We start from the raw sequence: 11,279 nt of genomic DNA, 5'->3' as shown, positions 1-11,279 counted from the left end.
TCCCTGAATGGTGAATGAACTGGAAGGGCGTGCTACACACAGCCCAGCCCCTCCTGCTCCCAAAGCTCTGGTGTCACTGTAATCTCTTCCACCTGACAAGAGACAAAGGTCAAGTTTCTACACAAGTGACAAATCGCAAAATCACAGAATCATTAAGGTTGGAAAAGTCCTCTAAGATCATCCAGTCCAACCATTAACTCATCAGCTAGAAAGGTGAACTCAAGAGTGCACAAAGCATTAGCTCTCCTAGCCCAACGTGTCCCCATGCTCCATATGCACACCGGGCTCTAAACAAGGGGCACCCTTCACAGCTCATCCATATTCAGAACCCTTTAGGCAATGACACCACTCTACTACCAAGACATCCAAAGCTGCCCTCCTGCTGCCCCCCACCAACAATCTTTAAAGGCTGAGCAACACTGAAGGTTGATTTAACACAAATGCTCACCAAATTCTTCATGAGAGCCATGGGAAGGCATGGACACACTCATGTCAGGGCTATGGAGAGGCTGGAATCTAATCTGCACATCCTGTAGGGCCCTAAAAAAAACCAAAACAAAACAAAAACAGGCATCTCTGATTAGTTTATGAATCAGCAAGAGAAGTCTAAGGCTTAGAAGATTTCTCTTCATGGAAGTGATTCCCTTGGAATACGCTTCAGTGTTTTCTGCCAGTGACACAAGAGCAGAAGCTGATCCTCATTCAGCTGTGTCACCCAGTTCTGGCATCCAGGGTATTCAAGAGACGTTTCCCAGCACTTACACATGAGCACAACCCCTAAGTCGCTACGTACTCATGGTGACAAAAAGACTAGCTCGCCTCAGCACCGTGTAGGGCTGCTTCCTGGTAAGGCCACACTGAACACACCACAGCTAGAAGCTGCTATGGGTCCAAGTGGTTTTTATTATGAGCAAAAGGAATTGTAAATTAAATTTCTGTAGGTCACTGCAAGATTAGGAGAACCACACGCAGCTGCTCATGGTAGCTGCTACGCATACTCACTTGGTGTGCACACAGAAGAGTTTTATCAGCACGCCTGCTGCTGATTCGACAGCCCCAGCTCCCTGAGCACCTTCTGGAAGTGAGACAAGAGTAAAATACAAAGTTGGATGGAAAATGCAGACAAAGTACTAGAAAAACATCATAGCAGATGGACCAACAGCAGAGAACCAGCACGATACAGCTTCATCGCCTCTCCACTTCAGAGGTGGATTCACCCTGCTAAGGGAAAGTACATCCTCCACTCCAGTGACTTTTCAATGTGAAAGCAATCAATTTTGCTCTAATCCAGCCAAATAAGCCCCAAGGAAGGAAAAAAAAAGGAAAAAAAAAAGGGTAAAGAGGAAGAAGCTGAGGTCTGGAAGTGCCAGTGATTTGTTCTGGCTGTTGAAGGGACTGGTTGGGTATATTTTAAGAGACACAATAGTTTATCTTGTACAGATGTTCAGACTAGGGCTCAACCATCCTTCCTGGCTATAAACAACTACAGTTATGAAGAGTCTGCAAGAAATTCCCATCAGCCAGCGCTGACAACATTCACCCCACACCTGCATCAGTTTCACTGCTAAAGAGCTAAGGAGATTCAGTGGAAATGCCAAACCTAACTCCTCATTAAAAAAACCTAAATAAACTGGCATTCCTCTGCAAATTGGCCTAATCATGTGAGCACCAAAGAGGGACCTGAAGTTTCAGTCCCCCTCTGCTCCTGACTCACTACATGTATCACTTATTTTTACTTCTACATTTCAGAGCAACACGCCACAAATATTGTCAACAAGATGAATTAACTATTATGTACAACAGGCAGAGGGAAGCACATCATACAGCTGTACTGACAGTCCAGGAATCTGGTTAACAGGAAAGGTTGAGGTTGTTCAAAGTTTCTTTCCAAATTTTACTAACAGACAGGAGCAAGCCAAGAGTTGAACAGAGGGAGCAATCAAGGAACGCCTGCACAGACAGTTCCCCACAGGGTTCACTATCATACTGTAGTAACAGCCAGAAGAACGTATCTCACATGTTTCTCAGAAGACTCTCCTCTAAAAGAGAGTTCCTTGTTCATTTCTGTTGCAAGAAGCTTTGCGGTTTGGGAATACACCTTCCAGGCACAATGGAGAAGAACCTCACCCTTTCCCTCAACCCAGACAGCGTCCTGTCCTCACATCTGTCACAACTTAGCAGCACAATTCAGAAGCAACCAACTGGTTTCTCAGACCATGTGCTCACACCTCTGCTGTTTAATTACACAGAGTTTACTCAGACCAGCAGTCACAGAAATACACCCTGGCAGTTCCTCCAGGAACACTTCTGCTCCTGTGGGTCTGCATCAAACTGTGCTGGAGGGAGAGGCACCCTCCGCTGCCTGAGGAGGTTGTCCCCACGTTCTGCTGGGGACAATGACACTATGTGATCGCAAAAGCACCAGAGGTCAGATGCCGAGCAGCTGATCTTGTACCTTAACAGTGAGAGATGGGGGAGAGTGGTGTTGGCTTTCGCCATAATAATTCTTTTTTTGCTGACATCTGGGGAATTTGATGAAGAGGACTGAAATGACCAATCCTGGGTGAACAAAGGGGGGAAGCTGAGGAACTGGGGAGATATGGGGGGAACAAAAGGGGGAAGGGTGAGGAACTGGAGATATGAACACCACTGCACCCACCATCTGGAGAGAACCAAACCGGTGGTCTGGAGGTCAGATAACCCCTTCATCAGGAGTGAGGAGGTCACTCTGAAGAAGACCGTGGGCCTTCCTGCCAAGGACCTTTCCCACGACCACCGGGCAGTAGTGCATGTGCACGAAGATAAGATTTTATCTTAATAAGTCCCTCCAAAGTAATTAGGATAACCCTGCCCCTTTTAAAAACTAATTATAATAACCCAACCTTAAAATGAATATGTATGTGACTGATGCAATCCTAAATGTATATAAAGGGATAACGTCTCTTTCCCGGTGTGCCTCTGACTTGGGTCAAGCACCCAGCGCTGGGCTTTTGCTTTATTGACTTTGTCCTTGCAAATAAAACTAAACCCACCTTGATTACAAGGCTTGGGTGCTTATGACATTAACCAAAACATCACTTGCAGTCGCTTCATCCCCCACAGTCCTGAGATGTTTTTTAATAACAGAAACACTGCAGTGGAGTTTCCATGTGGTAAGGTGCAATGGCTACAGTCTGGGTTGGGAGGTTCAATATTAAAAATATTTACTTTAGGAAGGGCTGCAGCCCTGGGACAGGGCACCAGAGCAGTGACAGAAGTGTCATGTTTGGGGGCCTTCAACATGCAACTAGATGAAGCTATGGTGACCTGATCTGCCACAAGCAATCGTCCTGCTTCAAGCAGGTCCAGAGCCCTCCAGAGCTCCCTTGTAACCAACTCTACTCTGTTTCCCCAAAGTACTGTAGCTGCACAGGATGTATTTCACACAGACTAAGAGAAGAAGAGAGCCAGCCTTTCATAAGAAGGCCAGAACCAGCCAGGAAATAAATCCTGATCTCACAGCAGCCAAATCCTCTTCGTCACCTACCTACACTCAGGTTGTCATTCTCCTCTTCTGCCGGGAGCACTTCGGTGTGCCTCAACCGACAGCGGCTCACTGCCTGGATGCCAAAGCTCAGCACAGGGTGGGTAAGGAGGAACTCGGAGATGGAGCTGAAGTAAGCTTTGCCCTCCTCTTGGTTCTGCATTAGCTCCATCACATACAAGACCTGGAAAATGAGAAACAGTAAATCACTGTGCTTTCAGAGCAGACCATGTCTATGTGTGTGTGGGTTACGCAGCACCTGAACGAGATTTGGAACAATGGGAATAACATGAGGAATAAAGTCTGGGACATCTAAATTTCAAACCAAACACCCAAGGGAATCACAATAAGCACAATCCTGTCTGAACCAATGTTGATCAGGAACTCAATCCTACTGTGCCAGACACAGGCTCCTCAAAATGAGAGCCTCACTTTAGGGCAAGAAGTTATCCTTAAGGCTCCTCAAGATTAATCAGCTGAATTATTACCATTTGTCATCTTATGATGAAATAGCTGAGGCCAACCTCCGCATTTTTAATTATTAATGTCCAAATCCCAGACCTAGGCAGCAGAATCAGCCACAGAGATGCCCATTTCTCCTTCTGTTGCCAATACCCACACAGCCAGCAACAAGATGAACCACTTACTTTTCTCTGCACATCGCTCAGTATCAGATATTCAGCGGAGAGGTCCAAGCAAACTTTGAGGCTGGGAAGAATACTCATGGAGCTGAAGATGTCAGGAGAAAAGCTATATTGACAAACAAGAGGTAGGGTGGAGGGGGTGCAGAAAGCAAAGTAGATCAGCACAACCAGAACAACTGCTATGAAAATGCATTAGTTAAAAAATAAAAAATATCTTCATGAGTTTACAGCCATATGACAGTGCAACCACCCACCAGAATAAAAACATGGATGCAGAAATCAGTGCTGACTTCAGCTGAGAGACCAGAAGGGAGATGATATCACATCAGGGAGATGATATGACAATAGGATCTAGTTATGGATTCTGAATACTTAATGAAAGACAACAGTTTGCTGTTACCTAACATGCTGCACATTCATAGGAGGACAAGAGCCAATGCTACAGATTTAAAACTAGAAAACCACCAAACCAAAATAACCTTTCTATAGGTTTTGGACCTTCTGTAGTACGAGGCTGAAAAAGCAGCACTCAGCTGTATGCCATATTCTTCTCACTTTAGAGGGCAATTCAGAAATGGCTTTAAGCGCGTATGGGATCAGAGAGGCCACAATCCACCATCAGAAAAGTAAAAACAGGGAACATAAGCTGAGCAAAGGGATGGACTAAAGCAGAATTTGACCTTCTGGACTGGAAAATAAGCCTTGTATAATTTCTCAAGCTCTGTCAACATAGCAGCTTCTTGTTATTTAAATCAGAAAAAGCTATAGTAGGAAAAAATCATGGATTGGTTATTGAATAGCTAGTATTTTTACAGAAGAAAGCACTCAGGGCGTGCAATTTTGGAATGCCTCTCCTCATGCTACAGGTATGTCTATGCTCCACAGATGAAAGCGAAGACAACAGGTCTTGGTAACACCAAGAAGATTGCGTAAAATGACCAACCTCCCCAGCCCTGCCAAAGCTTGACCTGAGAGTCTGCCACAGCCCTGACAGCTTCCAACAGACAGGTGAGGCTGGCAAAGGAGGAGGCTCTAACTAGAGCTAGAGTAGACTCCACTGGAGATCAAGGATCACCTTTGCAAAATGAGAATACCTGGAAATTGGGACCTTTGTTACAATCCACTGCTCATCAAAGTAAATCCAAGCCCTCAGAGGAGTTGGCACATCCACACCTACCGGACAGTTTGCAGACAGGTCCAAGACACAGTGCACCACATCTTCAATTCTCTATTCTGATCTGCTCCTGTGATGAGAAATCTCCAGAAGGGAACCCTGCAGGGACAACAGAATCAAGTTCTTTTAAAGAAGATCTGGCCCTTCCCATAAGGTTATTTCACAGCAAAGTTCCTCACAAGCTGCCCAGAGCCCAACTGTGTGTTAAAGTTCCCAGAAAATCTCTGCCTCTGAAGCAGATTAGAAATCACTATAGCTCTCATAGCTCCCAAGAGCCTTAAGGCCACAACTGACTGAAGAAAGAATAAAAATTAAATACAAAACAGTTACTTTTTAATCAATTGCAGTAGAAATTTGGAGGACAACAATCCAGTTAAAACTGACCATACCACAATTCCAAAAGGACCCATCAATTTAGAATTTACATTGCTTTCAGGGAATTGACACTAGATTTGAGGTCACTCTAGGCTGTGCTCCAGAGTGTTACTGACTACAAAGAGGACAGGACTTATTCCTGCCACAAAGCTATTTTTTGACAAGTACAATGCAGTTGTACTGACACTGCACTTGACAATGTCGCTGTACCTGGCATTTACTAGCAATCTTAGCCGTACTCCTGGCAAAAATGCCGAGACTTTCCTGGCAGAATTGCCTTTTCACTTCCCAGAGATGTTTGCTTCCTTTTATTTTAGCAGGCAAGTAGTTTTGTTCTCCCTGTTGATGCATGTGCTGTTAGTGACAATGTGGTTCAGTGGGGACCTTTGGCTTCTCAGCAAGTGAGCCATAGGTTATTTTATTTCACAGGTACCATATTCACTGGAATTATATGTAATGTGTGTCATTTACTGAGTACTGGTGGAGTTCTTGCTTGGATAGATGTAAAATATAGGTTATATTATTTCACAGGTACCATATTCACTAAAATTATATGTAAAGTGTGTCACGGAACGCTGGTGGAGTTGTTGCTTGGATAAAAGTAAAATACCAACCACGTTTTGTCTCCTCATTTGCTATTAATTGATTAATACAAGGGAGCCTCAAAAAGTAGACTTAGAAGACACTACCAAACTTTGATAATCCAAGTACAGGATTGGGGACTTACTCTGGGTCTTGTTTTTTATGGTTGTCACAGAAAAGCAGGCAGGAAAGAGGTCTACCATCATGGGGTTTCCACTCATGAAGACACCTAGGAAAGAAGCCATGTGTGCAGGAGTGGTAAACAGGGAAAGTAAGAGGTCAGTGGTGTTCAAAAAAAGCAAAGACAGCAGTCAAGTGTTATCAACATGCAGCTGTTTACAGGCTTATATAAAACAAGGAGATCACAACCCATGCAGACAGACTGGGACCAATAAATAAAACCACATTGCCAGTTGCTTTGGTGTGTTAACAACGGTACAATACATAAAAGCAGTCAACGTTGGGAGGAAGAGCTCAGCTCTTTCTGCATTTACAGGGACAGCCCAAAAGAGTTTGACTACAGCCTGTGCCTGTGCAAAGCACAAAACTCTTGCTTCCAGACTCAGCTCTTTGCTTTTTCCCCCTAAGTTCAACAAAATTTGTATGATACTCCGTGATATTCAGCAACAAATTCATCCTATAGCTTTATAATGTCCTGAGAATTGGAGGTGATTCTGTAACAGGGAAATCCTCCCAGAGAAAATGGTGCTTTCTGTTCCCAGATCCTTCATTTTCTAATTTTCCAGTTACCTTGGCTCGTCTTGCCCCTCAATGTAGATCTGCCAGAATTTGACAAAACCATCATGGCTTGCTGTGGCCAACACAGTTCCATCTGGAGAAAGTGCTCCCTCGCTCAGGCACTACACAGAGAGGGGAAAAGAGACACAGAAAAGTTATTTTTTAGCTTTTTTTATTTCACAGGAAGAAAGAGTACTCTCTTCAAACAGGAATTTGACTAACAGCCTAATAGTACAGGAGGTCAAAGTGATTTCTAAGAGATGTGTCACTGGGCAGTTTAACCCTTCACAGAAGAACTGACAGGATTTTTTTTTTCTTCTTCTTCTTCTTCTTTTGGTAATTATAACTAACAATCACCTTTTCCAGACAGCAAATTTAAGTGCAATGAATTGTGCTGCCACTGTTCCCACTGTTACTCATGTTAGGAACGCAGCTCATTTTGTTTTGGGATCTTCTGGCTTTTCATAATCATTATTGTTTCATCTGAGGGATACAATTACTTTGTCATCACCCTGTTCAAGAAGTGAAATCAGAGTCTTTCCAGTTGTTTCTTTTATATTTAAAATATCACCTACTAGATACTCAGCTGCAGTCCTGGTCCACTGTACTCACAGATGTAACAATACTCATTAGGGGAATCATGGAAAAATAAAGATTAAATCAGGCTTAATTTTGCCCTTCTCATTTAGCAGTCAACCACAGCAGTGTGAAGTGTTCCATTTACCAGGAGCTGTAACAAAATAGCTGAAATACAGCCCAGGTTGTCAAATGGGACCTTGGAAATACAGATGCCTTTTTACAAGAGCCATTTTCAAAGCAAATTCCTACAAATTCGCCTCGGCACTTGCAACAGAAGTTACTTACCAACAGTGTGTGTACATAGCCAGTAGGCTGTGGATGATAGTGCAGAAGGGTAAGAAACTCTTTTTAAAGCAAACTGTCCTAAGAACTGCAGCTCCTGAGACACTATAACCCCAAGAGCAGCTATGTGATCTGTAGCCATCACCTACGTGACGGCAGTGAAGAAAACAAACCAGGTTTGTACCGTGCTGTGGCCTTTCACTACGATGAAGCCCTCTTTGATGTTAGGCACTTCCACTGGCCAGGAGCTGTTGTTCGTCCGGATAATGTCCAAATCCCACACCTCTGCCTGGAAAACAAACACGTGGCACACAGGTTTATTTCTACAACTACTGGTCTGACCCAGTGGAGAATTTCTTATATTCTATCCTCATATACCATCCCGACAGCAAGTACATGGCACAAACCTTCCCATTTCCATGCAATTTGGCCATCAGATGCTTTTCTAGCACCCAGACATACATAAGCACAGGGAACTGCTCTTGGCAGGTATAGCTGCTGCTCACCAAGCCCCCTTCCCTGGGAACTGACTCAGCCTGAGCAGATGAGTGATGTCTCGGACCATCCACATCGTTTCTAGTGGTCCTGCTATTTGATGGTGAGCAGAAGTTACCACTTTCCTTCCTCCTGAGGCCCAAAGACCAGCATGACCTCTCCTCAGGAGAGAGAAATCCCCACATCTCATATCATGGGAAGATCCCCAGCACAGACTAGACAGGTGCCTTTACATCTCTAATTACACCAGCTCTTTCCTTCACTGGATTCTCTTCCTCTAATGGTAATAGGGGACAACGTTTCAAAAGCGAGGTTTCGGTTTCCTTACCCTGTCCTCGTGCAACAACGCCAACGTCTGACTTCCCTCTTCACCACTCTCCTCATTATCATCTGGGATGAAAGGGCACCAGATGATTCTTCGAGAGGTGTTCAACGGGGTATTGTCAGGTCGCTTGATGTGAACCAAGATCTCCTCTCTGATCACCACGGTTAAGACATGTAACATTCTGGCAGTGCTACAGACACTCAGCAATAACCTCCTCAGGCTTAATCCTGCAGTAAATATGACTAAACCTCAAGATTTTGGGGATCATTTACATCAGATGAAAGGATTCTGCAAGGTGGCAAGCTACCGTTTCTTCCCTGGCAGAAGTTAAAGTTACAAAAGCGAACACAGTCTCATCATTTTCTCGTGCAGGCTGCAAACAGGGACAGGATAAGCACAACGGGAGCACAGAGCCAGATCTGAATGTGCAATCCATGTGACTGCTACTAAATTGATTCAGCCAGCACTGCAACAACGCTGCCACAGAAAGACAGGAAAGCTACCACACTGCCCCAGGCTGAGCGCTCTGGTCACCCCTACAGATCTGATCTCAAACAACTGCCACCACCTTCGCTCCCGTGACGGTATACCATCGAAATGAAGAAGTCAAAACCTAACATGACACATCCCACAGACTGACACGCTTCCCAAAAGCACCGAGCAGTCACTCCTGGCCATTAACAGGAGAAGATTTTTAGTGTAATGAATTGAACATTAAAAATAAATTTCAAGATCACTAAAAGAAAAGTGGTGACAGGTTTGGAAGGAAGTATTACGTCCTCTTTGCCAGAAAAGCAACTGAGGAAAAGAGCCAGAACCAGACAAATGTGAGGAAAAAGCTTTGCCACATGGTCAGGGTGACACTGTCCATGTGTAAAGACAGCCAGTACAGACTGACACTTCTCACTGATGACTTCTGCCTCAACCAGAAGGAGCTCAGAGGCATCACTCCTAGAATTTCAAGTGACATGTGACTTAAGTGATGATTGCGCTGAACACAGAAGACAGAGGTTGACTGATATGATACTCTGGAAGGGGCAGAACTATCGACCTGCCCCCTGCAAACTGATATTCTGGAAAGCCTGGGAAAAAAGTTGCAGTTTTGAGGTTGCATTCATATTTAACCATTATGCAAAGATTGATTTGAGGCATATTTTTGACAAGATACTGGATTTTTTCTTTATCCATGGCTAGGCGCCAGACAAAAAGGTTGCCAGCTTCATCCAGGCATGCCAGCTGGTTGGAGTTGAGATGAGCAAAAGCCAGGTCTGCCACGCCACCTGTGAATCCTTTCAGCAAGGTCCGCTCAGCCGTGCTGACGCTCAACACCCGCACCATAGCGGAGCCATTGCTGGCAGCTGCAGAGAAGAGAGAGGAAGAAGTCAGGGTTCATCTGCGCCGTTTTCCAGCCATCAGCATTTCCAGCCCCCACCCTGCCATCAGCTGTCACCAGTATCACCAGGTACCATGTTAACAAGCCCTTTCAAGACCCAGTGCACACACATAAATATTCACTGTGCTTTTCGGTACAATTTGGAACAGCAGCATCAAGAACTCAGCCTGCCTTGTAAGGGGCAGCTTAATTCCCCCTGTCTCCTACAATTTCTTGAGCACCTCAAATTCTAAGTTGCTCTACATAAAAGGCAACAGAAGTTGTCTTCTCGTGATTCCCACGATTATTCTCATGAAAGATGCCTTCATTAAATGCAAGGCCTAAATCTTTCACCCAGGCTGATGACAAAGCTACCAAACCTCCAAGACTGACCTCCAGTGAGAGTGAATTAATTTTAATTGCAATTTTATTTTCAGTAACTGGAGCAAAGGAGTCACTGAGAGGCAGGTAGCTCAAATACATCTTCTGTAAGGGGAACAGATAAAGCAGACACTCACCTGGCAAAAAGCCCTACTTTTTGGCTTGCATGACTGAAAAGATCATGCTTTAGAGCGTGCACGTACCAAGCAATGTTTCCAGCTCCCCCATTTCAAACACCACTATAATGCAGGCAGCCTCATGGAGACCGTAGTGCTTCCACCTCTCGATGCCCACACCAGCCCTAGCAGGCTGCTCAGCTTTCCATATTCTACTGCACCCAAGCGTGAATACTTTTAAAAAAGGGGGAGACACTTTAAAGCTGCTCTAAAATAACCTCAGATAGGGAAAAACACAGAAGCAGAGCAGTAGATTTCATAAAAGGACAGACAAACTGATGGGTGGCAGAATTAAGAAGAAAGAGAAGAGCTGATGAAGCCCCAAAGAGCAGAAAGAGATACTGCAGATGACTAAGTGTTCATTTGTTTCATGTATGTTGTCAAACAATCTTTCCCTGTGTTTTTCTGCTTTTCTCTCCCTTCCTACTGTGATACACACTGCATCTGTATTGCTCTTTGGCTCCTCTAAATTTAGCCTTAAACTCAACTCTAAATTTATGCAAGTGAATCCATCGCAAACATTTATCTGCTCAGATTACTGCGGGGCTGTTCCTGTGCTCAGCTACAGAGAAGCTTGTTTACTTCAGAAATGTTTAATTACAGGTGCAACCTGAACATCAGTTTACTATCCAG

At 44.4% G+C, this 11,279-nt stretch overlaps 1 protein-coding gene across 1 annotated transcript in view; it reads right to left on the bottom strand.

Annotated features, from left to right (window-relative positions):
* Positions 1-11,279, bottom strand: part of LOC104528202 (enhancer of mRNA-decapping protein 4-like) — a gene marked incomplete at both ends in the record, with an annotated part of 14,398 nt that overhangs the window by 490 nt on the left and 2,629 nt on the right. The window contains 10 exons of the mRNA XM_010172135.1: positions 449-540; positions 1,003-1,075; positions 3,527-3,707; positions 4,171-4,273; positions 5,345-5,440; positions 6,444-6,527; positions 7,049-7,158; positions 8,082-8,186; positions 8,721-8,868; positions 9,886-10,075. Of these exons, the coding sequence (XP_010170437.1) occupies positions 449-540; positions 1,003-1,075; positions 3,527-3,707; positions 4,171-4,273; positions 5,345-5,440; positions 6,444-6,527; positions 7,049-7,158; positions 8,082-8,186; positions 8,721-8,868; positions 9,886-10,075 (1,182 nt within the window). The remainder of the gene's footprint in view (positions 1-448; positions 541-1,002; positions 1,076-3,526; positions 3,708-4,170; positions 4,274-5,344; positions 5,441-6,443; positions 6,528-7,048; positions 7,159-8,081; positions 8,187-8,720; positions 8,869-9,885; positions 10,076-11,279) is intronic.

The sequence above is a fragment of the Antrostomus carolinensis genome, unplaced genomic scaffold (assembly GCF_000700745.2).
Source record: "Antrostomus carolinensis isolate BGI_N321 unplaced genomic scaffold, ASM70074v2 scaffold12977, whole genome shotgun sequence".
Classification (NCBI taxonomy): domain Eukaryota; kingdom Metazoa; phylum Chordata; class Aves; order Caprimulgiformes; family Caprimulgidae; genus Antrostomus; species Antrostomus carolinensis.
The sequence above is the reverse complement of the archived record's forward strand: the minus strand, read 5'-3'. Positions and strand labels throughout refer to the sequence as shown.